The sequence below is a fragment of the Dama dama genome, chromosome 5 (genome assembly GCF_033118175.1).
Source record: "Dama dama isolate Ldn47 chromosome 5, ASM3311817v1, whole genome shotgun sequence".
In the NCBI taxonomy this organism is placed as follows: Eukaryota; Metazoa; Chordata; class Mammalia; order Artiodactyla; family Cervidae; genus Dama; species Dama dama.
Genome location: NC_083685.1, coordinates 36972609 through 37000000, shown reverse-complemented (window position 1 = coordinate 37000000; position 27392 = coordinate 36972609). Strand labels below are relative to the sequence as shown.

At 36.8% G+C, this 27392-nt stretch overlaps 2 protein-coding genes and 1 pseudogene across 4 annotated transcripts in view; 2 read left to right on the top strand and 1 right to left on the bottom strand.

Annotated features, from left to right (window-relative positions):
* The window catches only part of NUDT6 (nudix hydrolase 6), a 69398-nt gene extending 49688 nt beyond the window's left edge, over window positions 1-19710 (top strand). For 2 of the 3 annotated variants that reach the window (XM_061142305.1, XM_061142304.1), the window contains exons 4-5: window positions 14651-14705; window positions 18960-19710. In XM_061142305.1, coding sequence (XP_060998288.1) covers window positions 14651-14705; window positions 18960-19357 — 453 coding nt within the window. In that variant the 3' untranslated portion in view covers window positions 19358-19710. Of the gene's footprint in view, window positions 1-586; window positions 692-14650; window positions 14706-18959 lie in introns of those variants that run through there. The other variant, XM_061142306.1, reaches the window with a different exon arrangement.
* Window positions 2338-5666, top strand: LOC133055772 (chondroitin sulfate N-acetylgalactosaminyltransferase 2-like; annotated as a pseudogene).
* Window positions 19711-19804: 94 nt separating the features above from the next.
* Window positions 19805-27392, bottom strand: part of FGF2 (fibroblast growth factor 2) — a 65622-nt gene continuing 58034 nt past the window's right edge. Inside the window, 1 exon segment of the mRNA XM_061140708.1 lies at window positions 19805-20002. Coding sequence (XP_060996691.1) covers window positions 19817-20002 — 186 coding nt within the window. The 3' untranslated portion in view covers window positions 19805-19816.

The following is a 27392-nucleotide window of genomic DNA, read 5'->3' as shown; positions in this document are numbered from 1 at the left end:
AAGAACATGAGATGGCTCTCTACCTGTTTGTATCATCTTTGATTTCTTTCATCAGTATCTTACAGTTTTCTGCATACAAGTCTTTTGCCTCCTTAGGTTCATTCCTAGACATTTTATTCTTTTTGATACAGTGGTAAATGGGATTATTTCCTAATTTCTCTTTCAGATCTTTCATTGTTAATGTATAGAAATGCAATAGATTTCTGTGTATTACTTTTGTATCCTGCAACTTTAGCAGATTCATTGATCTCTAGTAGTTTTCTGGTAGCATCTTTAGGATTTTGTTTGTATAGTATCATTTCATCTGTGAACAGGGACAGTTTTATTTCTTTTTTAATTCAGATTCCTTTTTATTTTTCTGCTCTCATTGCTGTGGCTAGGACTTCCAAAACTATATTGAATAAAGGTGGAGTGGACATCCTTGTTTCTGATCTTAGAGGAAATCCTTTTAGTTTTTAACCTTTGAAAATGATCTCTGCTCTGGGTTTGTCATTGTTGTTCAGTCGCTTAGTCATGTCAGACTCTTTGTGTCCCCATGATCTGCAGCACACCAGGCTTCCTTGTCCTTCACCATCTCCTGGATCTTGCTCAAACTCATGTCCATCAAGTCAGTGATGCCATACAACCATCTCATCCTCTGGAGAAAGGAGTTTGACAGGGGTTTGTCATAAATGGCCTTTATTATGTTGAGGTAAGTTCCCTAGCTCCATGCCCACTTTCTGGAATGTTTCTTATCATAATGGATATTGAATTTCGTCAAAAATGTTTTCTGCATCTCTTAAGATGATGCTTATTTTTCAGTCTGTTAATATGATGTATCACACTGATTGATTTGCACATATTGAAGAATCTTTGCATCTCTGGAATAAATCTCTCTTGATCCTGGTGTATAATCCTTTTAATGCACTGTTGGATTCAGTTTGCTAGTATTTTGTTGAGGATTTTTGTGTCTATGTTCATCAGTGCTATTAGCCTGTAAAAGTTTTTTGTGGTATCTTTGTCTGGTTTTGGTATCAGGGTGTTGATGGCTGTGTAGAATGAGCTTGAGATTATTATTTACTCTGCATTTTTGAGAAGCGTTTGAGAATAAGTGAATTCTTCACCTGTGAAGCCATCTGGTCCTGAACTTTTGTTTGTTGGTAGATTTTTAATCATAATTTTCATTTCAGTACTTGTGATTTGTCTGTTTATATTTTTTATTTCTTTCTCGTTCAGTCTTGAACAGTTGTACTTTTCTAAGAATTTGCCCATTTCTTCTAGGTTGTCCATTTTATTGGTGTATAGCTGCTTGTAGTAGCCTCTTATGATCCTTTGTATTTCTGTGATGTCCATCGTAACTTCTGCTTTTTATTTCTAATTGTATTGATTTGAGGCCTTTCCCTTTCTTGATGTGTCTGGCTAAAGGTTTTATCAGTTCAGTTTATTTTCTCAGAGGACCAGATTTTCGTTTCATTGATGTTTGCTGTTTTTTTCTTTGTCTGTGTTTCACTTATTTCTGCTCTGATGCTTATACTTTCTTTCCTTCTACTAACTTTGGCTTTTGTTTGTTCTTTCTCGGCTTGTTTTAAATGTAAAGTTAGGTTGTTTATTTGAGAATTTTCTTGTTTCCTGAGGTAAGATTGTATTGCTATAAGCTTGCCTCTTAAAATTGCTTTTGTCGTGTCCCATAGGTTATGGATTGTCTTGTTTTCATAGCCATTTGTCTCTAGGTTTTTTGTTTTCCATTTCCTCTTTGATTTCTTCAGTGATCCTTGGTTATTTAGTGGCATGGTTTTTAGCCTCCATGTATTGGTAGTTGTTTTTTTTTTTTTTCCTGTGGTTGATTCCCAGTCTCATAGTGTTGTGATCTGGAAAGATGCTTGGTATGATTTCAGTTTTCTTAAATTTACCAGGGCTTTATTTGTGGCCCAGCATGTCATCTATCCTGGGGAATGTTTCATGTGCTCTTGAGAATAAAATGTATTCTGCTTCTTTCATATGGAATGTCCTGAAAATATCAGTCAAGACTGTGTGGTCTAATGTGTGATTTAAGGTTTGTGTTTCCTTACTAATTTTCTGCCTGATGATCTGTCCACTGGATGTTAGTGGGGTAGTAATTCTCCCCACTATTAGTGTGTTACTGTTGATTTCCCCTCTTATGGCAGTTAGCATTTGCCTTATATATTGAGATGCTCCTATGTTGGGTGCATATATATTTATAACTGTGTATCTTCTTGGGTTGAACCCTTGATCATTATGTCATGTCTTTCCTTGACTCTTGTAATTTTTGATAACCTTTTGCTAAAGGTATGAACAAGTAAAGCACTTATCTCATTAGGCAAGTTCACATTAATAAGAATGCCTAGAAAACAATTGATTCTTCACAGCAGGACCTACTGGCTGCTGTTAGGTCTCTCTTTAGTCTCCAGTTTATTATTTTTGTACTTTATGGAATGTGCCCCTGAGACTGGAAATGCATTTCTTACCAGTATCATTATGGAAAGTTATGGCAGAGTTTTATCAAACCCTCCTACATAAGTGAGAACATTATCAAACTGGGCAGCCAGTATGAAAGGCCAAATGTCCCAATTAAAAGAAGAATTACAGGAAATGAGTGAGAAGATGTTATTGTTAGAGTATATTATAGGGGCTAATAGCAAAGGCTATCAAGGCAATAAAGAACAGGTACCTAGGATCTTTTGGAGTCTCTTCATTCTCAAATTAACAAAGCTGAAGTTAGCATAGGAGCCAGACCACCTAGTGAGTATGGAGTCGTTCCCTTTGAATGTTTTACTGCAATGAAAGTATTGCAGTTGGTAATGAATCTCACTCACTATCCTAAGGAAAAGCCAGTTAGAAAAGAGAAGGTAGGGGTGGAAGGTGGGAGGGAGGCTCAAGGAAAAGGGGACATACGTATACTATGGCTGATTCATGTTGATATATGGCAGAAAGAAACACAACATTATAAAGCAATTATCTTCCAGTTAAAAATAAATAAATTTTAAAAAGAAAGATAAGTGAGATGAATTGGTAGTAATTATTGAAGCTTGCTTAGAGGACATTAATCATGAAGATGAAAATGATGAATAGGAAGATGAGGATGGTCCTCTTGGAGAGAAACTGATATTTAATGAAAATGACATCACAGAAGGTTATTATTACACTGAGAGATATAGGCACACATTATGAACTCTTTTTTGAAGAAAACAGATCTTACAGTGTATAAACACGTGATAGATCCTCTTCCCACCCTTTTCGACCTCTCATGAAAGTAAAGAATCAGATGATTGACTAGATCTATGATTAATATTATTGTGCCACTTGCTAAAAAACTCAAGTATTGGCCCAGTTTATGCAGAACTTCAGGGATGTATATATGCATCAGGACTAGAGAATTCATCTCACAGTGATGTATTTTGTAAAGAGGGACTAATCTAGAGTCTGTTCTAGCCTAAAATCTATAGCAGATGAGTCTGATTTTCACAATTACACCTTTTTGGTCTCATTGAATGAAGAGTTTAATCATAGATAAGGACTAAATATAGGTATCCGAGCTTGAGAAACAGGGAAAGGTCTTCGTGGTTTTTTTGTGATGTTGATACATATTTATCAGCTGAATACCTTAACAGATGCCAGCTAAATGCTGAATCAGGTTAGAATGGGTTTCACCCAGTGGTGTTGTCTTTACAACCCTGCCATCATTTGTGCCAGTCAGGATGTTCTGCCACTTGTGGAGCAGCAGCTGGTTCATGAAGAGGGCTCTGGCTTTTGGCAAGCTCTTTGGCTTTGGAATGACTTTCAGTATCGATCTGCCTAACTGTTGGTGGATTTGACACGGAAGTAGAAGGTGGGGGTGGATGACATGTTCATTTTCATTGAAAATACTTTCATGGGGACCTCACTGTGATGCAAACGCCCATTCCTGGTCTTTTGCACTCTGTCGTGAGAAACACTATGCTGATAAGTTAACCTTTGAGCACTACCACATATGCATCCAGTCCAAAGCCATGAAGAAGGCTTCGCTCTCACATCTGGGAATGCTGGTCTTGGGAGGAGAGAGAGAACCATCTTCACAAGCAGGCATATAGGACAAAAAGTGAAACTGTTGGTTAACATAATCACTGGAACATTAGTTTGAACCAGGAACCAAATGTATTTATTTAGCCTTAATTATAATTTCAGATGCAGTACCTCTATCAGGCCTTATTTTACTTTAGCAGTTTAACTTGGTACATTCAATGGAGGAAAAGTCAAGTGTCGTGATGCAGAGCCTCCACTTTGTAAGACAACTGCACTATGGAACCATTGACAGATCAAAATCTGACATTTGTTCCAAAAGTAGTTTTGAATTAGTGTCTATTCGACTTCATGTTCTGATGTGAACCCTGGTTGTGTTGTAATGGTAGGTCAGGAGCAGCCTGGTCTTGCAGAGAAGACTGGAGTGTTACAGATGATTTTGTGGGCAAGGGTTCTTCATCTGCCCACCACTGAGTCAGCCTGCTTGGTTTTTAATTGAAGATCTTTCATCAGTAGCTTTAGGGATCCTTTCTCACTGAAGCAGAGGATAATTAAATGATATATCTGAAATCCTCAACCAGTCATGTTGCTTAGCTCCCTAAATGTCTGGTTTTAAACAGATAAGTATGAGTTGAAAATACTTAGGTTATAATCTATGACTTGACTAAAAACATAACGTGGTACTGCTTTATTGTCGTGTTCAGGATTAGGAGTCAGAGTTGCTATAGACTGTTTTGAACAAACAGAAATAGACATAGAAACATCTTTAACAGAGCAGTTAATTATATTAAAGTGCAGGACACTGGGAACATCTGGGATGTCTGCGAACATCAGTGAACCTGAGCCAGGGTGCTCTCAGGGTCCTCCTCGTAGCATAGTGTTATGTGGTTTTTGCTTTGTATTGTCTCAGCATGGATCCATATGTATTTTTTATCCTTTTTTTCTAATATGTTAATTTTGCTCCATCTGTGTTTGCATTATTATAATAGTTTGAGTTTAGAGGGAGTTTTACTGAAGGGAGAACACAGTTTAATAAGGTATACCATAAGGTTAACAATGATGGAGAAAAGAGGAAGAGGAGAAATTTATCTAAATGGAAATCTGAATTACAGGATATATTAAAGAAATGTATTACTTACAGATACAATGATGCTTTAATTGAGGTGTAAATTATGGTAATGAGACAAGGTGAATAAGAAATTATATTCAGGATTGTATTACGTTGTTTATCACATAGGGATCTTTTACCATAGGGTAAATTGCTAGATCTAGAAACTAGAGATAGGGTGAAAGGCATATAGAGGGGCTGTTTACCCAAAATCATGCAGATAATGTAGTAGTGGAACCAGTCTAGTCAGTGCAATTTCAGAGTCTGTAATTGTTTAAAAAAAAAAAATTAGTCAAAACCTAATTAAACTCATTTTCTTTGAAAGTAATAAGCCCTGATTCTCTTCACATTCTGTTTCAAACACTGAGTAACAGTTTCAAAGACATATAGCTATGTCCCTATTCTCCATGAAATTATGAGGGACACCAGATGGTCTTTAACTTACCCTACTCTAACCTACAAAAGAAGAGTTTCTGTAGTCATTATTTTATTATTTTATCATTCAAGTCTTACAACCCTTAGGCCAAAGGGGTATATATATAATTAATATTGAGTATCTAAGGTTGGAGAACTTATTTAGGATTTTGTTCAGTTAAATTGGCTTATACTAAAGCATTGTAACTCTCTGCAATATGGCAGACAAATGATATGCCCAAACATTATTGATAGATTCCATATATATATGCTATACAAGGATATACAAGTAACATAAATTGGTTAATTTCTTTTGCTAAGTTTGAAAAAAATCTATACTTTGGTATACAAAGCACACTTCTAAAGAAATAATATAAAAGGTTTTACTGTCTTTTAAGTGTATCCCTTTAATTGTCGTTTCCTTGCATTTAAAGAACCAGCAGTAGCACCAATATTTATTCTTTTCTACGCTCAGGTGATGTAAGAAGTTGTACAAACAAAATTGGGTCAGGAGACCTGGGTTCAAAGAAACAACTCTGGGCATATCTGTGAGCCTCTGGGGACCTAATTTGCACCATTTATGAAACTGAGTTAGATTTGGTGATCACAAATTAAATACCCCTAGTACTGTAATGCTCCCTTTACCCTTATGTACATGTAGAGTAGGGTACCAGATGTAATCTGGTTTTGAAAAGAAAAGGGTAAACTTTAAAGATATTAAAATAGCACAGTTTTGGAAATGACTTTGTCAAATAAAATTTCATTAAGGACTTTAACAGAGAATGAAAGACAGCCAAGCTAACATGATGTCTCCACTCTAAGCAGTTTTTCAGGTTCATTTATTCAAACATAAGTCTAAAAATATTAAAAGTTGGGTTGCAGTCTGGAAAAAAGAAAAAGGCTTCCCCAGCAGTTATGGCTGACCTGTCTTACTCCAAACCTAGACAGCATGATGTTTTGGGGGGGTGTTTTTTTCTTCCTTATAACATCTGTCAAGACATGATTTAACAGGTTCAGTTTGAAGAAATCAAACTTCCAGAGCAATCTGTATTACAGCAATTGAAAAGGAAAAAATTGAGTTGCGCTACATTTTTAAAACAGGACTGTGGTCAAAAGTATGTAGAAATTTGCATAAACTCCACTGTAAATGACTAAAAACTCTGATTCTCAGTTAATCGTGACTTCACACTTCAGACAATCAGTGCTTCTCTAGTTTTGCTCATCTTATTTTCAAAGAAATAATTGCTAGTGTTTTCCAAGGTAGTCAAGAAACAAAGGGAAACCCAAGACTTAATGACTAAACAAAAATTCCAAGAGACCTACCCAAAGTGGCATTGTTTTAGCCATTCTTCATCCTGTAACATTTACTTACAAAGATACAAGTGGAGAGTTTTCCATCTTCTGCCTCAAGATTCTTTGGGGTATCAGTTGTCTTTAGTGTCAATTGAAGGTATACCTTTAAGCTGGGGGGACTTTTGAGTAAATAACTCTGTGTAAGTTCCTAAATGGTTTATTTGGTGTCTCTTGGAACTATATCTGAAGAGGATTAAAAACCCAGGTAAAGTGGTAGCACCAGCTCTGGTATGGCTTCCAGCCTCCTAAAAATACATAACTAACCATTTGCTGACACTTGACATTCCCCAAGTCACCTGTTCTTCTGTGATAGTACACATTCCTGATCCTGATGATGAGGTTTTCAGGCTAAAAAAAATTACTTTAATTCCATCATGTTTTGCTATTTAATAGAAATAAAATCAGATAAATGATGATCACTGTGATGACATAAAAATACTTCCACAAAAATTTTCATATTATTATCTCCATTTTTCAGACAAACTTTGATTTAGAGCATTTAGAAATAACTTTTTCATCATTACACAACTGAATGAGAATTTAAACCTAGAGAGGAATCTGTTCATTAAACTAAGGCAAATGAAAACATAAAATGAATTAATACCTGAATCTGAGGGAGTCAGTAGTTGTATGGCAATGCCTATATATTAGGATACGAAACTTCACTTGAATGGGGTTTGTTTTTAGGGAAATCGTTTTTTTGTTTTTGTTTTTTTTTTAATATATAGTACAGCTGCCATTGTCTGTTGCTGAGGTTAATGATTTCATTCAATTCAGGTACCAGCAGTGATACTTAAGTAGTACAAGAAGAGAGGTTAGAACAAAAGTGTGAAGAAAAGAGTATTATGGAGAAAAGGAAGATGATTAAGTGAAGAAGCAAGAGTAATTTTAGAAGGCATGGCAGCTTCTGATAAAGTATGTGTATACAGTTTCTCACCAGGTACTAAAGGTTAGTTTCCTTCTTGGCTTGGAAGTTCCTCTAGAACTCCCTAGGAGGGATTTATGGCAGCGTCATTCTCAGAATGCTTTCCCTTTAATCTGATAAAGGGAATCTCAGAAAAGGCTTCTTTCTACATCTTGTTGTATCTTAGATGTCTGTGGTTTAAGGTCATCTTTATGCCACTCTGGTAGGTTGTGCATCCTTTCATTTGGGACTGCCCATAGCTTATTAAATCTCTAACAAGAAATGCTGTTCATCTCCTGTCTCTGAACTCAGAGGACATGGGGCCCAGACCTCTGCAAATGAAGCATCAGCTTTCTGGTGCCTTTGGAGAGAGGGCACAATGAAGCTTAGGTAGGAAATGCTAGAAAACTGCAAAGTGGATTTGACTGTTGCTACGGGAAGGTCTGCCGCTGCCAGAATGAAGCCACATGCTGAAGTGATACAAGAACCACAGGCACATGGAAAAGGCACAGGAAGCAGACAGGAGGAGCTTTCTTCCTCCCCCAGCCCTGCAGTCTGTTGGTAGAGGCTTAAGGGAGTCAGTTGGCAAAACAAACTGGTCAGTGAAGTCCCAGCTCTAGCATCACTAGGCAGAGCATGGAGGGTGAATGTGAAACTGAGAGACAGTAATAGCATCAACTTCTTGGAAACCACACGTGCTCACACCTCTGCTCCACCCCCAGACCTGATAATCAAACTCCAGGGATACTGCTCAACAATTGATGTGTTAACAACCAAACTAGAACATTGTGCATCCAGATTCTTCATTTGCTGATTTTCAGTCTTGCCGATGACTGGTTCTTTAAGAATAGATTTTGAGAAGCAGTACTTTCTTAAACATGATTCCCCTTATGCCTCTAGGCAGTTGGGAATTGGCAAAAGTTAGAAACAAAATCACATTACTATTAATATAAGACTTTGGTTTCTTTGTGGATTAAATAGAAGTGACACTCCTACTTAGGGTTTTTATTTTTTTGTTGTTATAACCAGATTTATCTAATGGAGCAATAAAATGTGAAAACTGAGTATTCTTATATAGTTCAATGTTGTAATAAAAAGTATAAAGTGAGATGGTAAGTTATATTAATTATAATGCAATTATTTTGGTTTTAGGTAGAATTTAAGCATGATAGCTATTGTTGCTGTTGTTGTTCAGTAGCTGTGTCGTGTCTGACTCTTTGCAACTCCATGGACTGCAGTATGCCAGGTGTTCCTGTCCTTCACTGTCTCCCTGAGTTTGCTCAAATTATGTCCACCGAGTCAGTAACCATCTCATCATCCTCTGTTGCTCCCTTCTCTTGCCCTCAATCTTTCCCAGCATCAGGGTCGTTTCTGGTGAGTTGGCTCTTCACATCAGGTGGCTAAAAGATTCAGCATCAGTCCTTCCAAAGAATGTTCACAGTTGATTTCCTTTAGGACTCAGTAGTTTGATCTCACTGTCCAAGGGACCCTCAAGTCTTCTCCAACACCACAGTTCGAAAGCATCAATTCTTCAGTGCTCAACCTTCTTTATGGTACAATTCTCACATCCATACATGACTACTGGAAAAACCATAGTTTGACTATCTGGACCTTTGTCTGCAAGGTGATGTCTTTACTTTTTAATACACTGTCTAGGTTTGTTATAACTATATTTCCCAAGGAGCAAGCATCTTTTAATTTTATGGCTGCAGTCACCATCCACATTGACTATGGAGCCCAAGTAAATGAAATCTGATACTGGTTCCCCATTTTCCCCACCTATTTGCCATGAAATGACAGGACCAGATGCCATGGTCTTCATTTTTTGAGTGTTGAGTTTTAAGCCAGCTTTTTCACTCTCCTCTTTCACCTTCATCAAAAGGCTCTTTAGTTCCTCTTCACTTTCTGCCATTAAAGTGGTATCATCTGCATATCTGAGGTTGATGATAGCTGTGCTATGCTTAGTCGCTCCGTCGTGTCCAACTCTTTGAGACTCGGTGGACTGTAGCCTGTCAGGTCCTGTGTCCATGGAGATTCTCTAGGCAAGAATGCTGGAATGGGTTGCCATGCCCTCCTCTAGGGGATCTTCCCAACCCAGGGATCAAACCCAGGTCTCACATTGCAGGCAGATTCTTTACTGTCTGACTCACCAGGGAAGCCCTGATGATAGCTATTAGCCATAAATAATTAATCAGCATATTTTCAGACATCTGAGCCAGTTTTTCTTTAAGTGATTCACTCCTCCCAGGCATTAGTGTCAAGTATGTCTTAGAGAGGAAAGTTTAACCTTCACTGTGAGCAAATGTACACTCAGACTCAAAGCTAAATTGATACTTTAAACATGTCCTTTCTCCTTTCCTACCCATCCAGTTCTTCTCCTCCTGCCCCATCACTGTCAAGACCTAAGAGTGACTTGACATTGTAAACCTGGTGCTCAAGAGCTGAATTAATGGTAGGGACCTTTTCATTCTTTCACTAAACTTAATTACAGAGTTCATGAGTTTTAAGCACTAGGTAAACATCAGTGAACAAAGCAAGGTTTCTACATCTGGAGCTTATATTCAAATAGGTAAGAACAAATGGCTCCCCTGGTGGCTCAGTGGTCAAGACTCCGCCTGCCAAGCCAGGAGATGCTGTTCCATCCCCGTGTCGGGAAGATCCCCTGGAAAAGGAAATGGCAACCCACTCCAGTATTCTTGCCTGAGAAACCTTATGGACAGAGGAGCCTAGCAGGCGACAGTCCATGGGGTTGCATAAGAGTCGGACATGACTTAGCAACTAAATGAGATACAAATAATGAATAAAATATATATAAAAAGTGGTGGTAAATGTTATTAAGAAAAATACAGTAGTACAAGGAGAAAGAGAATGATTGGCCTGCTGTATTTTGCATAAATTTCTCTGTGCCCAAAACCTACCAGTCAGTGAATTTTCTAAGTACAGTGGCTTTGAACTCTGAAAAGTAAGAGTAGTAACATTAAAGATTAGAGCAATGAAAATAAAAGTTAATGAGGTCTCTGTATCCGACCAAGTTGGAGTAAGGGAGGAATGAGAAGGTCATATAGTACAGAGAACCAAAAGGAGTAGACTAGCAAGTCTGAACCCTTGTTCTAGGTTCTTGAGATTAGTTTCTGACTTGAAAGAAATTGATTGGTTTTTTTTTGGGGGGGGGGGGCAGTGTTTACACAAATTCCTAGTTCAGAAGCCACACCCAGGGAATATCTTGAAGCTAATCATTTGCTTAGGAAAACAGAAGACGTCCATGGGACTGGGAAAATAGAAAAAGGATCAGAAAACGAATCATCCCTCTTTATCCATTCTAGAAACAGTAAACTTGGGAGTTTTTCTTCAGGACAGTTTTAAAAGAAGCAGTGCAATTAAACTTGAAGCTGGAGCCCATTATACAGAGTGAAGTAAGCCAGAAAGATAAAGAACATTACAGCATACTGACACATGTATATGGAATTTAGAAAGGTGATAACGATAATCCTATATGCAGAACAGAAAAAGAGACACAGAAATACAGAACAGACTTTTGAACTTTGTGGGAGAATGTGAGGGTGGGATATTTCAAAAGAACAGCATGTATGCTATCTATGGTGAAACAGATCACCAGCCCAGGTGGGATGCACGAGACAAGTGCTCCGGCCTGGTGCACTGGGAAGACCCAGAGGAATCGGGTGGAGAGGGAGGTGGGAGGGGGGATCGGGATTGGGAATACATGTAAATCCATGGCTGATTCATATCAATGTATGACAAAACCCACTGGAAAAAAAAAATAAAAATTAAATAAATAAATAAATAAATAAACTTGAAATAGCCTTAACAGAGGCCTAGCAATTCAATGATAGATGGGACCACTGTACATCATCCACACTCTCTTCTGTTTGCCACTCCTGCGTGCGTGTACACACACACACACGAACATCAGATTTATAATTGGCAAATATATAGGAAAAATTTATCATCACATTCGCCATTATAATATGATGGAATTATTCTAAATATAGTTTAAAATCCTACATTTTTATGACTTAGAAGGATAATTTCCTTTTTATAGTATGTAAAAGTCAGATATGCTTCAGGAATTAGATGACCTCAGTAACTCAAAGTAGGGAGGGGTCATATACGTGAATGCTGGGTAAGACCCAGAAGGCAAAGAGGCACAAAAATGTCTGAGCAGAATATTTATTTTAAGAGGGAGTGGAAAGTTTCTTTTTTAAGATTAGCAGGGAAAGGGTCATGGAATTTTATACTTGATGCAGAGAGATGTTTTGTCTTTTATTGGATAGAGAACAAAGATGAAAACAGATAATAAACTAAAAAATATTCAAAGCCCAACCTTACTCCTCCCTCAGTAGTTTTTCCTCTGTGGAACAATATACTGGAACTCTTAGTAAATCACTAGCAAAATAATAAAGCCCATGCCAATCAGAAGATTCTAGATAGGGAACTCATAGGCAAGAGGTAGATAGACATTTGACACCAAACTAGGTGTTAGTTCAAAGTCACAACCCCTGGAAGAGTGTCAGACTAAGATACAGATTCTAGTTGGTTTTATATAGAATGTTCCAATCAAAACTGAAGCAAAGATCAAAAAGTATATGAAAAAGTGAATAGTGGTAAAAGGTTAGTATGAAAATACCAAATCAACTTTTAAAATTTCTTAAGAGATGATTAGAATCAGGTCACCTGGATTTTAACCATGAGTTTACTATGCACTGGCTGTGTCACTCCAGGTAAACTATTAAATCTTTTGTCCTCAGTTTCATCAGTTCTAAAGTGGGAACAATGGGCAATAAGGATTTACTGCATAGCACAGGGAACAGTATTCAATATCTTGTAATAATCTATAATGGAAAAGAATCTGACAAAATATGTATATAACTCAATTACTTTGCTGTACGTTATATACTTTGCTCTAATACAGTATTGTAAATCAGCTATAACTTCAATTTAAAGAGAAAAAATGGGAACAATAATAGTTTCTCATGGGGTTACTGTAAATGTGTACAGTTCTTAAAACATAGCATAGTGTCTGGAACATAGTGGACATTCAATATGTTATCTAGTATTTATTATTATTACTTAAATAGCTAAACCCAGATAGTGGGTGTATTTTTTAATGTAAAAAAAAAAAAAAAAAAAGGTCGAAGGCAGACTTATCCCCTCAATGACTGATTTTATCTACAGCATTAACCAGGTTTTTCAAATCACGAAACTTAGGCCTCTCAGCCTACCACTTGGAAATAACTGTAAGCTCAACTATTTCCAAGAACTTATCATCAGGTCCAGGTAAAGACTTTTTCAAATTTATTTCTGTTGTTCTGGGGAAGCATTTGTTTGCCTCATAACATTTCTTTTTTAGAAGTAGAATTTTTTTTTTTCCCATTTAGTTTTATTAGTTGGAGGCTAATTACTTTACAATATTGTAGTGGTTTTTGTCATACATTGACATGAATCAGCCATGGGTTTACATGTATTCCCCATCCCGATCCCCCCCCCCACCTCCCTCTCCACCTGATTCCTCTGGGTCTTCCCAGTGCACCAGGCCCGAGCACTTGTCTCATGCATCCAGCCTGGGCTGGTGATCTGTTTCACCCTAGATAATATACATGTTTCGATGCTGTTCTCTCGAAACATCCCACCCTCGCCTTCTCCCACAGAAGTAGAATTTATAGTGGTGAAGTTTAATATCCTAGAGACCAAAAAAAAAAAAAAGTCTGCATAGTTTCTATAGAAATGTAGCTTGTGGAACAATTTCAAAATGGAACCCCAAAGACAGTGCATTAATGCTGAGATATACTTGGAGGTATCGCTACATTAAAAAAAAACGTAATGTGCTTTATAAATTAATCTCAAGTCTGAGCCAGACACAGAAGGGTGGAAAGCCAGAATTCTGTACCCACATAATCAACAGTCTGTGGAAACTCTGGGAACCATGCCACTAGTCTCCAACCTAGCATAGTTGGGAAATGACACATTCTCTAAGGAGCTCTTGTCCAGGAAATGAGTGGGCCACACAGCACAGCAGTGAGGTCCATAAGCTTGTTTTATGAATGAAGAGTGTGAGGTGTACTGGCCCAAGCTCAGCACCTTTATGCATGTTGTGATTTCTAATTCTTCAGTTTTTATCATGGTGATGGATTGGTATAACAGAATTCTAACAGGAAAAAATAATCATGTCAGCCATAAGAATATTGTTCCATACTACTGCAGAATTATTTAAATCAAGTTTTCATATTTATCTCCAGTCCTAGATCAGATCTTCCCACCTGCCCCTCCCCACCAAAAAAGGAAATGGTATGTACAAAAAGGCAGAAACTTAAATCAATTTTATTCACACTTCCCATGAAAGGCAATTACATTTTTACATAAAATCATTAACACAGAGAACAAGAAAAGTCTTAAGATTAATATAACTGATTAGACACACAATATAGAAAGTAAACTGAAAATTAAAAATAGCATACTTTAATGATTACATTTATATCATATTTTCTACTAATTTATAGCAGCATCAGTAAGTTTCATGTATTCTTTAATAAACTAGCAGCAAAAATTTTTAACTACACAAATTCAGTAGATGTTCCCCCCACTGTTTCACTCATACAGAATTTATCACATTAACATAAAAAAACCACTTCTATTTCCTAAAGAAAAAGATGGGAAAGATTTCACAAGTCAGCAGTTTCCCGAGGAAAGAAAGGAGGAATAAGGAAGGAAGCTGAAAAAAATTGGTGGCAGTTACCAAAAAATAAATTCTCAACCACCTTGATCAATTATGGGTAGCTTCTGTGGCATCTCTATGTATGTGTTATGTTAGTGTTAACATAAAAGCTGTTTTAACTTTGCTTTCTGATTTAATACTGCAGCTGAAAAATATGTGGAAGTTCCCAGGAGGCCTGTCAGAGCCTGGAGAAGATATCGGTGGGTATCTTATATATTTATAATTGACGTGAAAATGCTGAATAAATTTATGTGTTTACTTTCTTGATCTAGAGCTGAGAATGAGATTTTAAGCTTTCTAATTGGTTTAGACTAAGTCAGAAAGTTTCAATGAAGTTATTCAGTGCTGATATAATATTAACAGCAAAACTTCTTACAGTTTATTCCATTAGTATAAATAATACCATTCAGAGCATAACACTGGTTTTCTGGCTTAGGACTGCTTCTAGATTAATTTGAAAATGAGAAGCTTTGGATATACAGTTAAGGTTAGCATTAAGGGATATTTTGAATTTGACTAAAAGTGTTGGAGGGTTTCCCTGGTGGGTCAGACAGTTAAGAATCCGCCTGCAATGTGGGAGACCTGGGTTTGATCCCTTGGTTGGGAAGATCCCCTGAAGGAGGGCATGGCAACCGACTCCAGTATTCTTGCCTGGAGAATCCCCATGGACAGAGGAGCCTGGTGGGCTACAGTCTATGGAGTCACAAGAGTCGGACACAACTGAGTGACTAAGCATAGCAAAATTGTTGGAACTGAACTGTTAGTAAAATTCTTGACCATTTTATCACAAGGTTGAGGAGAAACTTTTAAATGAAATGTGAAATATTTATAAAGGCAATTACTGAACAGTGGGGGTATAATTCTTCTGTTTATGCAAATTTTATCTATTTATTTTGAATAGTCAGAAAGCCAACAGATGGTAACATGTCTCATGTGAGAAAGTCTGAAATGAGAGATAATTTTCTAGAACAATTTACTGAGCTCACTATTTAAGATAGGGAAGTTTGAAATAAGCTAAGAATTCTTTATGTCACTGATTTTACAGGAAATCAAGGAGAGTAGAAACTGAGTTTTCCTGTCTCTTCCTTAAACCATTGTGTCAGGCACAGTCCCTATCATAATAAATCAATAGATAATTCATTTCATACTTAACTATGTTTCTATGACTTTTTCCTCAGAGTGTATATGTCCCCTATTCTCTTTAGCCATCATTTATATGAAGGCAGTGTCCTAAATTATTTTTAAATGTATATATATATACATGAAATTTTTTTTAATGTTCCACAGATGAAAATGCCCAATTCGTGGTATAGAGCCAACTCCTAACATCCTATAAGTAAATTCACTACATTCAAATATATCAGCAGATTTTGGTTTTTAGGTACTTACTGACCTTTAGCTTAGACTTCGCTAGGTCTTCTGTTGAAATAAAAGGATTTTGTAGTAGTGCCAGTGCTGAAAGAAAAAGCCATTTATTCTAGAACTCCTGATTATCTCACACTATCCTTATGTGATATGAGATCATGTGAACTAGTTAAGTGTCTGTTTAACATCCTTATCTAATCCATACTGGGCAAACAGCAGTCTATAGGAAGTTTGTATAACTTCCTCTTCTGAACCTTGCCTTCTCAAATGAGTAACTTTTTTCATTTGAGTTTTCATCGATATTCTGAATTTCAGATATATTTTTAAATGTTAAATAAACACATTTACATACCAGGTAAATATACTTTAGGTTTGAGTGTACTCTGGAACATTTCAAGTCCATATAACTAGAAATTCACTACTTTTTTAAAGTATTTGTGGTTATCGCAACAACCCACCTAGTCCTTGATTGTTTTTAATGCCTCCAGCCATATGGAATTAAGAAAAAAGCAGCAACTGGCATTTACCATATTGCCTAGGAGTAGGAAAAACTGAAGCATTGCCTCAGAAGTGATAAAACTCTGAAAGCAGCTAGAAATGTAAGTGATATAGAGATCTGAAAGACCATGTCTATGTAGAATACATTTCTGTTTTGTAACAGTACAGTAATAGACTACTCTTAATGATGAAGCCAGATCAACCAGGAATTATTTGTTTTCTTTAAACTCTGTTTTTAGGAAAGTATGTAATAGGACTGCCACCATCATAAATGTGCAAATGTTCATACTGGCTCTTAAGCAGTAAACACTAGTTAAAATAAGAAGCTCATTTGTTTGGAATCCTTCATTCTTTGATAAGTATTAGATGAATGAAGCAGAGTACAAAGGTATCTACAGATAAGGTTAAAAACAGAAGCTGCCTTTCTGGGGGGGCCGGGATCTCATTAGCACTGACAGGAGGATAACACCCTGTGTAGCCAACGGTCTGTAAAGCAATGGGGTCTGCTCAGAGCTCAGCAGTGTACCAGAGTGAGGGGGAAACACCAGGAAAATCCACATTCTGCAGTTTTTCCTATTATTTTATTTCAACCTAATCCTGTTATTAAATATTATGAAATAGAAGTAACAAATATAAACTCCATTTCATTATTGTCCTTTAACTAAATAAAACACTATGATGTTTTTAAACATTTCTTTCAACCAGCAAAAATAAAACCCTCTTGGTTTTTCCTGTATTCTTCAAATCTATAAAACTGCTATTGAGTTTAGTTACAGTACATTTAAAATAATAAAGATACAAGAGAATAAAGCACTTTATCTAAATTAAAATTTTTAAATTCATCATAAAATCCTTTGGAGAAGAGATTTCAGTCTTAATATAGAAGGGGTTGGTTCCTCTAGATCTAAAAATACTTATTTGCCCATTCAATTTTTAGTCTAGTCAATGGCATCATGATTGAAATTAAATGGATCAAACTACCCAGGCAATGCTGATTTTGAATCAGCTGCTGTGGTGACAGCTAAGCCTGGCAGATTGACTCACCAGCCCCATCCTGTGCTTCCATAACATACAAGCAGGCTAGACACAGGAACTAAATGCTAAACTCTTGACTAGTGTTACTAAGAGCTAAACAAGACCCCCATGGTCATTTCAAAATGTTTAAAGAACTTTTTAAACATTTAAACAATTTTTAAGTCAAATCAGCAAATGACATATAAAATTTAAGACTAGTTCCACAATCTTTAACAAACTTGATACAAATTTTTTAATACAACAAAAAATTATTTTTCTTAAGCCAAGTTTTTCTTTTCTTAACATATATATATTTCTATATTTTTAAAAATATAATTTATAACCATGTTTATTTGATCTTTGGCAAAGCTCAAAGGAAGTTCACATAGAATTCAAATATGGCAGACAGATGTCATATTTTACACACTACTCTTCCTGTGCTTATTTCCAGAGCTGTGATTAGAAAAAACATTGAAACATTTCTTGTTTACTTGCTCTTCCTTGCCTATTCCTCACTAGTAGGACTACTGAGAAGCCAAATACAGTTTACAACCTGACAAACAAGAAAATGAAGGCGTTAAAGGATATTTGAACAAAAAATCTATACTTGTGGCAATTGTGAAACTTCCCAGAAGATAAACAAGGAAGGCAGCTTTTTTAAGGGCTTTTCATAAACACTTTGGGAGACAATGACAGCATCACAGAATTACAGAAATCCCAGATAGGAGGTTCATCTGGATATTTAGAAAGAGCAGCCACAAAAATAAGTTAATGGCAATAAAAACCCTGTCCTAGAAATTTGCGTATTATTAAAAAATCAACCTTATAAAATGTGAAAACCCTGGTAATATAAAATTCTGTAAATTTCATATTTTTTTTAAACTTCTGATGACGGTAGCATCTTGGTGCTAGAAAAATGAATCCCAAGTTCTTTGAAACAGAAAGAAACAAAGAAAATGCCAGAAATTACCATGGTGGGATTCTACTGACAGAATAACTACAAAAGCATAACAAAATGGTTATAAAGAAATCTGGTCTAAGACTTCAGAGGCCTTACGGTCCCAGGAGAGACCAGGGATGATTTGAATCATTTCCTAGTTCTATATATTAGGCAGCTCTACAGACTTTTGTAAAGAAGAATGGATCACTTTTTCTTACTTCAGATGTTTATCAGTTTAGGCAGTTTTATTGGATAATCAGGAACAAGATAATAATGAAAAAATATACAGGAATATTAACTACAGCTTTGCAATCTATGTTTTCACCTTTTGGGAATAAAACAGGAAGAGTTTAAAAATATGTGACTCCCAAAATATATATATGTAGATGGGTAAGCTTGCAAGTAGAAGCCAAAGAAATACTCAGTATTTCAAAAGCTTCTTAGCTATACAGTGGTAAGAAAATACTTTGTTATTTCAGGATGTCCAGAGGACAGAGTTTACAGGGAAAGCTTTATTTTCTTAGGGTGAAGTTTTACCTTTTGAACCTTTACATAATAATGCTTCCTTATCTGAAAATCTTTGATTAAATTTCTCAAAGTATAATCCTTATTGATTTGTACATTTTCTTTTATGTAGGAGATACAGCAGTTCGAGAAGTTTTTGAAGAGACTGGTATAAAATCAGAATTCAGATCCCTCCTGAGTATTCGGCAACAGCACACCCATCCGGGAGCTTTTGGGAAGTCAGATATGTATATTATCTGCCGCTTAAAGCCATATTCATTCACCGTAAATTTTTGCCAGCATGAATGCTTAAAGTGTGAGTGGATGGATCTCAGTGATCTAGTCAAGACTAAAAATACAACTCCCATCACAAGCAGAGTTGCAAGACTGCTGCTATATGGGTACAGAGAAGGGTTTGACAAAATTGATCTGACCATGGAAGAACTGCCAGCAGTTTACACAGGCTTGTTCTATAAACTCTATCACAAGAAACTGCCAGACAATTACAAAACTATGACAGGAATGGATTAAATTCATATTTACATGTTTTTAAAATGTTTAAGTTTGTACATGTAGATTAATGTGTGCCATATTGTAGGAAGTAGTGGACATTTGGGTTAATAACTAAATATGACTTTAATTTTCTAATGTCTATAATTTCCATGAAGAAAACGTGTTTGTACACATTTTGAAAGCCTCTTTTCAAATGAAGCAACTGTATGAGAGATTGTAGCTTTAAGTAAGTGTCACTGGATAAAAGGAAATGCTATATAAAAAGTGGAAGTGTATACATTTTCCAGGAATTTTTGCTGTTATTGTGTTTTTTCTTGTATAAAAACTACAGCAATGGTTAGATATTTTACTATTAGATAAAAGGTTATCTGAACAGTTACCCAAACTGAGCAGATCACTGTACACATTTTTTTTTCATTAACAAATTTCTGAAATATACCTCTTCACGTAAAATGAGATCAGATGCTGCCATTAAGATCAGCTCTTAGCAGACATTGGAAGAAAAAGTATAGCTTTCTGCCCAGGTCCTGTTTTGGGTCCAAGTTTATACTGCCCAGTTCGTTTCAGTGCCACATACCAACTGGAGTATTTCCTTGACCGGTAAGTATTGTAGTTATTAGACTCCAATCGTTCAAAAAAGAAACACTCGTCTGTAACACATTTCTGCAAAATAAAGGAAAAATTAGTAGTTGTTGTGATACTTTCATATTAAATATTTAAAGAAATAGTGTGCAGTGCTTTGGGTTCAGCAGAACAGTCAAACTAACAAGACTCAACAGGCCAAAATCTGACACAGATTTCTTATTCTGCAGAAATATTCAGGACAGAAGCACAGCGTGTCAGCAGGACAACTTGAAGCACATCTCTTTGGAGGAGCAGTCCAAGGACCATCCTGGAGCCTCACGACAGACAGGTCAGGTATTGGGCAGCAAAAGCACCCAGGCAGTCTAAGAACCACACTGGCACAGAACTAAAACATCCACACACACAGATTTTCAGTGGTCTCCACAAAGGATAAATCCAAGAACAGGAAGCACGCTACACTTAGGGAAATGCAAAGCAATGGCTTTCACTTAGGTATTTGTGGTCCATCCATCTCTAGTACTATAATCCAGGGGTAACCTTCCCATAAAGAAGGGTTTTAGTAATACTTCACTCAAAGAAACAGAATTTATTCCTTAAATTATGTTTTTTTCTAGTGACTGACACTGATTCTAAGGCATAAAGAGAATAGTTTATGTACAGAAAATTGCCATTGTATATAATGCCAAAAAATTGTATTGGAACATTGTCATATGGTTAGCATTGTCAAGGGCTTCCCTGGTAGCTCAGCTGGTAAAGAATCCACCTGCAATGCAGGAGACCCCGGTTGAATTCCTGGGTCAGGAAGATCCCCTGGAGAAGGGAATGGCTACCCACTTAAGTATTCTTGGGCTTCCCTGGTGGCTCAGTCAGTAAAGAATCTGCCTGCAATATGGGAGTCCTAGGTTCGATCCCTGGGTTGGGAAGATCCCCTGGAGGAGGGCATGGCAATCCACTCCAGTATCCTTGCCTGAAGAATTCCCATGGACAGAGGAGCCCGGTGGGCTGCAGAATGTGGGGTCTCAAAGAGTCGGACACCACTGAGCAACTAAGCACAGCACAGCATTCTCAAAACACTAACAGATAAAGAGGAATAAGTTATCTTGACAGTCTGCTGTGGGAAGGGAAACCACTCTGCCATTTTACTTCAACAGTTTATTAGAGGGGGGTGGAGAATAGCTAGATTTACAAATAGTGAGACCTGGTAATAGTATTCCAAGTTAGAGAGTCCAGTAGGCTATTGCAGGTAAATGTTCAGGTAAATGTTCAAAAATCAACTTCATAGGGCAGCACTGATGATACTTACTGACCTCTGGGGTGGAAAGTCAACAAGTGACTTCCTCGATTTAAGGGATGAGAAGAAAAATTATATTTTACATTACAATTAGTTAAGTAGGGTAGGATGATAATTTTATATAGAAAGCCATATAAATTTACACCTATCTCCACATACAAATACAACATGCGTACACAGATATATGGCATAAACCTATGGTTTTGTATTAGTGAGCATACCAGATTCCAGCTGATTTCTACATACTCAAATCTAGGAAACTTGAGGTTTAAGGAAATCCACATTCAAAAGACTTGAATCTTTTCCCAGATTCTTTGGTTCTAAGATAAACACAGTAGCACAAAGTGTGAGAAAAACATGTAAGTACAGCAATGAAAAGAACTGACATGATAATCAGTGTTCTAAAAGTAAAGTACTGAGAAAGTCCTAAAAGTGAATATTAGCTCCTTTAGTCAGCTTCTAGGGATAAGAATTTTACTTGGCTTATTCTGACTACAGTTAACTTTTATAAATTGAAATGCAAATTTATCTAGTTTGCTCATTTTTTGCACCTAAGAAAGCAACTTCAGACCTTCTGATGCAAATCACAGGTAGCCTTACAGAGAAGCAGACATTACACAAGGAACAGCTGTATGATACATAGGACTATCTTGGGGTTTTCAAAGAGATTCAAATGTGATAACAGTGGAATACATATACTAACGTGAATAGTCCGTAGCCAGTATTTTCACTCTACGTTTTGTGAAGTTATCATGCTTCATGTGTTAAAGTGATACAGGTTATCTTGCCATTTTTCAGGCCAGCAGCAAACCTCTTCCTCGTCCCTGCTCCAGGTGTGAGAGCAGGAGCAGAGGAGGAGAGTTGAAGGAGAAGCCGCGTGACCGTGAGGGTGACACGGAGGTCACCCCCGGGATCCGGGCCAGCTCCCCAGGGGCAGACCTCACCCACGTCAGTTAGCCTCAGGGTGCTGAGAAGCTCTTGTTTGGTGTTTGGTTAGCCTCAAGGGTGTCCCACCTATAATGTTTGGCCAATGGGATATGTACCATACCAGTAATATATGCCTTCTCAGCCAACTGCTAATGTTTTAGAGAAAAGGAATGATACCCGGGATTAAGTGGATAATACATCATGGAACCCACAATTTTTTAAAACAGAGGTTCCTTGTTCTTTTACACAGAAGGGAGAGAAGGAAACTGTGCATCTGTGCCAAACATTCAGACATGTAAGTTTACTAAACTGCTGCTATGCACTTGAAAACAAACTCCCATCTTTTTAATGGGTAGTAGGGCCAAAATTCAGTCTCACTAAAACCAGGCATTTAACATCCCATTTTAAGTGATTTTCAGTTCCTTCCATTCTGAGTTTACAAATCCTCTTCACTGGCTGTGATGTCAGTATTCCTGTTAAAAATCAATGCAATGTAATTTTTTAAAAACTTTATAAACATATTTAGAGAGCTTTTTTTGTATAACTGCTCACCATTTCAAACTTAAGAGAAAAGGAAAAGCAACATCACAGAGGAAGTAGATAAATAGCTTCTAAGGGCTTATACAACTTGTTCTTCAAGGCCTTATTTTACATAGGCCCAGGAGCTAGGAAATCCCTTAATTCACGGTTATTGGCTGCTCTCATGCATAGCATTTTATTTACTGTGTCAGCCAAAAAGTTTGTTCAGGTTTTCATACCATATTACAGAAAAATCAAAACGAACTTTTCGGCCAACACAATATTATACTCATTGACAAATAAGGAATCCAAAATTCAAGGTTCTTAGTAACTTATTTCAGACTGTAGATACCCTTTGCCCATGTATCTATCAGATACATTTTCATCAAATTTAATTTTTCATTTTTTAAAGTTTAAGAATAGTTCTGGGGGAGGGAGGTGGGAGGGGGGATTGGGATGAGGAACACATGTAAATCCATGGCTGATTCATGTCAATGTATGGCAAAAACCACTACAATACTGTAAAGTAATTAGCCTCCAACTAATAAAAATAAATGAAAAAAAGAATAGTTCTGGGACACAAAAAGCACATAGTTCAAATAATGCATTTATTCATTTAACATGTATTTCTTCTAGGCACTGGGATACATAAGGGAACAAATCTGAACAAGGATCCCTCCCTTTTTGCTGCTCCAGTTCTCACTGGTGGAGATATACAATAAGCAGTAAGCATAACTGAGTAAATTATATGATAAAGCTGAATAGGATAAGACGGAAATGGTGGTGGGTACAGACTAGGTTACAATATTAAATAGCATAGTCACAGTAGGCTCTGGTATTTGAGCAAAAATTTAAAGGAGGTGGGGTTAACCCTCCAGATACTAGAGAAGAGCATTCCAAGCAGAGGAGAAAGCCAGTGTAAAATCCCTTCAACAGGATCATGCCTAGAGTGTGAAGCGCAGCAAGAGAGTTAAATAAAGCAGAGGGTTTAGAGGAGAAAAGGAATAGGAAATAAGGCAGAGAAGTAACGAGATACAAGAGTCGTAGGCTACTACAAACATGTTGACTTCTACCCTGAGAAAATGAAAAGACACTATAGACTTTTGAGCATGATCTGATCTATTTTTCCAGGATTACTCTGGACCAAAGGCAGATGTGGAGACACCTGTTGGCAGCTTGCTCAGGAACCTAGACAGAGAGGGAGACTCGGACCACAGTCGTGGCACAAGAGAGGATCAGAAGCTGTCTCCTCCTGGATGTGTTCTGCAGGTAGAGTTGTCAGAGTTACCTGACAGATCAGATGTTCAGGGTAAGAGATACAGAGAAGTCAAGGATGGCACTGACATTATTGCCCAGTGATGGGCTTGCTGGGATGGGGAAGGCTATGAATGGGAATGGGTTTTATAGAGAGAGATTTGGAATTCAGTTTTGGACATGTTGAGTTTGAGATGAATAGTAGGTATTCTAGTGGAGAAAAGTAATGTTTACTGAGCACTTACTATGTAACGGACATCACTTAACCTTCTTTCCCTCTTACTAATGCTAATAACCACAGAATTGGAACTTGAAAAGTACTAATTTATTTGAAAGCTAGGAAGTGTGTTACAGTAATTTCAGTAAACCGTTATTCTTACTTCTAAAAGGTATGGATGTATATGTACATGTATGAGAGTAATGTAAATCTATTTTGTGTTAGTGGTAGATCACACCTCAAGACTTTCCTGAATGCTATGTACATGAACCAGCATAGCTTAGGATCTCAATAAGATAAGGGACTTAATAAGCATTTGTTGCTACTGATGAGTGATGCTAATGGTTTTAAAGATGGTGTGTGCTGGAAGTTTGACCCCTTGTAGGAATCTAAATAGCAAAGAATTGAACAGAGTTTGAAAAAGCATAGTCAACATTTTTAAATAGTTTGATTTATATTTCATCTAGACATTTTGAAATCTCAAATTAAAAGAAAGTGAACCAGTGTTAAGATACTTACACATAATGAAAAACTAATTGCAGGAGATGGGAGGAACCAGGTTTCTCACTCTTGGAGTAGGTGGCTATAGACAAGCCAGCATGGAAGGCTAAAGTGGTTCATGTGATGCTGGTGGATTAGGGTTGGATACATCAGCATGTACTCGTTTTTTAATATAAAACCATACACCTGGTTAAATATGGAACTGTTTATAGATATGTGTATATATATTCAGGTTGGTATATGCTTATATGCCTTGCCCTGTCAGGTAAGACTGCCCAGAAGCAAACACCCAGATCTTGGTTTCTAATACCATTTTCTAAAGGTATTAGAAGGAACCAAGCTCCTTAGAGAAATAGCTCATTCTAGGCTGGAGTAGGGACTATACAAGATGAGCCTGGAGCACTCTTAGAGGCCATAAGGAAGTACTCAAAAAAGCCCACATTGTCTGGGGTATGTGAAAGAGCATGAGAGCCAACTGAAAAAGCTCCCAGTGGTCAAAGCTGAAACAATTTCAAATACACAGCAAAGTTTTGGATTATAACCCAAAGCATAAAATTAAATACCCATGCACATATACTGATATAAATGATTAAATAAATAAATGGAGAATAGACAAATTTCTCATACAAAAGAATAAAAATAATTTATGTAGCTACTTCCTCAAGGAGATGGAGCATAAACGACACCCATCCCCATCCCCCACTCTCTTGAATGTAGATTGTGTATAGTGACTCTCTTCCAGAGAATGCAGTACAGAAAGGGGTGAACAGGAGTAACTTTACAGTGGAGAGAACACTACCTCAGCCAGGTGATCACGGTTAGTATTATTAGTGGTAAGTTGGTTCTCTGACATGATACAACGAAAATATGGCACTCTACCTCTGTGAAATAAATTTTCCAAATACTTATAACACATGTCTAATCAGGCAAACCCAAACTGAAAGACCTTATTTGACTAGTACTCCTCAAACTGTCAAATCAAAAAAAGGAAAGTCTAAGGAACTGTCAGGAGTGTAGAGGAGACCAAAGAGATAGGATGACTAAATGTGGTATCATGAACTTAATCCTGGAACAGAAAAAGAACATGAGGTAAACCAAGGAAATATGAATAAAGTATGAACTTTAGCTAATAATGATATATCAATATATTGATTCATTAGTTGTGACAGAGGTACCCTGCTAATATGTTAATAGGAGAAGCTGGGAATGAAGTATATAGATGCTCTCTGTATTATATATTCACAACTTGACTGAAAACCTAAAACTATTCTAAAATCAATATTTTTAAAACCTGACCCTAGCGCTACACTGTAACCACAATAAGAGCATCTTTCAAGTAACTGAATTTAGTGACTCTTGTTACACCATGATGGATAAAAGCATCTCATTTATTTTTGTGCTCTAAAACATCCAGATACAGATCATTTATTTATGTATATATATCCACTTGATTTCACCAGACTATAAATGCCATATGGGTAGATTGTCTTCTGTTGTTTTTCTTCTATTGCTGTATCAGTACCTGGCACATAGTAAGTGATCAATAAACATTTATTAATGAATAAATGAAATTATTTTATATAGGCTATACATTCAGTGACACTGCAAAATCAAAATAAACGTTAAAGAACTAAAACCAAGGAAGAATTCAGGATAAATATTGAAATATAGAATAGAGTCTCATTTTTATGAACTATTTAGTCCCTGAGGAAACTAAGCCAGTTGGCCCATTTCAAGAATTTGACTAAGAAAATCTGTGAGGATCTTTATGTGTCAAGATGACTGGATTACAGTGTTGCCTTGATCCCTAACTAATTTGTAACTTTGAGCTCTTAACCTGTCTCAACCTTACTTTTCTCATCTGTAAAATAAGATTGGATTAGATGATCTTTAAGATCCCTCCCAGTTTTTAACAATTTTTAAGCCTTCAAACAATCTTAAAGCCCTGGCAAACTATAAGACAAAAAAAAAGAACCAGAGTAAATTCTCTTCTCCTTCCCCCTCACCCCTATCTCCTGTCCTTACGTATTGGCCTCAGAATTCTCATGCACTTCTGTTAGGTTGACCCTTAGGGCCGTTCCACCGTGCTGTTTTTTTGATTATTCATTCTTTTACAGTACTGTGATGTTGCAGTTTTAACTTATGAGTTTGCTCAACATGAATCCAAAAATGCTTTTGCCTACCCCACTTCTGAGAATTAAAGACAGACATGATGTCAGTATCAGTGTTGACTGTTTCAGAACAGTGTGTGGAAAGTTAAAAGTAAATTTAATCTTAATATTGTAGTATATATGTAGCCTGTGTAAAATTTTATATGATTGATTTCTAAAAAAAAAACAGTAGTTCTGAATATGCAGTAATGTTTGCATCTAATCTAATGTTAAGTGTCAGTTGTTCAGTCATGTCCTACTTTTTGAGACCCCATGGACTGTAGCCTGCCAGGCTCCTCTGCCTATGGGATTCTCCAGGCAAGAATACTAGAGTGGGTTGCCATTTCCTTTTCCAGGGCATCTTCTGATCCAGAGATCAAACCCAGGTCTCCCACACTGCAGGTGGATTCTTTACCGTCTGAGCCACCCAGGGAAGCTTGTTATCTTTTAAAAATGATTTTAAAGAAAATTAAAGGGATATATATTGCTCTCTAATTACTGCATTTTTCTGAAAAATTTAATCAGTATATTTTGCCAATCTAAGTGAACCCTCAAAAACCTCTTTTCCTTTACTATGTGTGTAAGTTTCATTAAAAGGCCCCTCAAGCA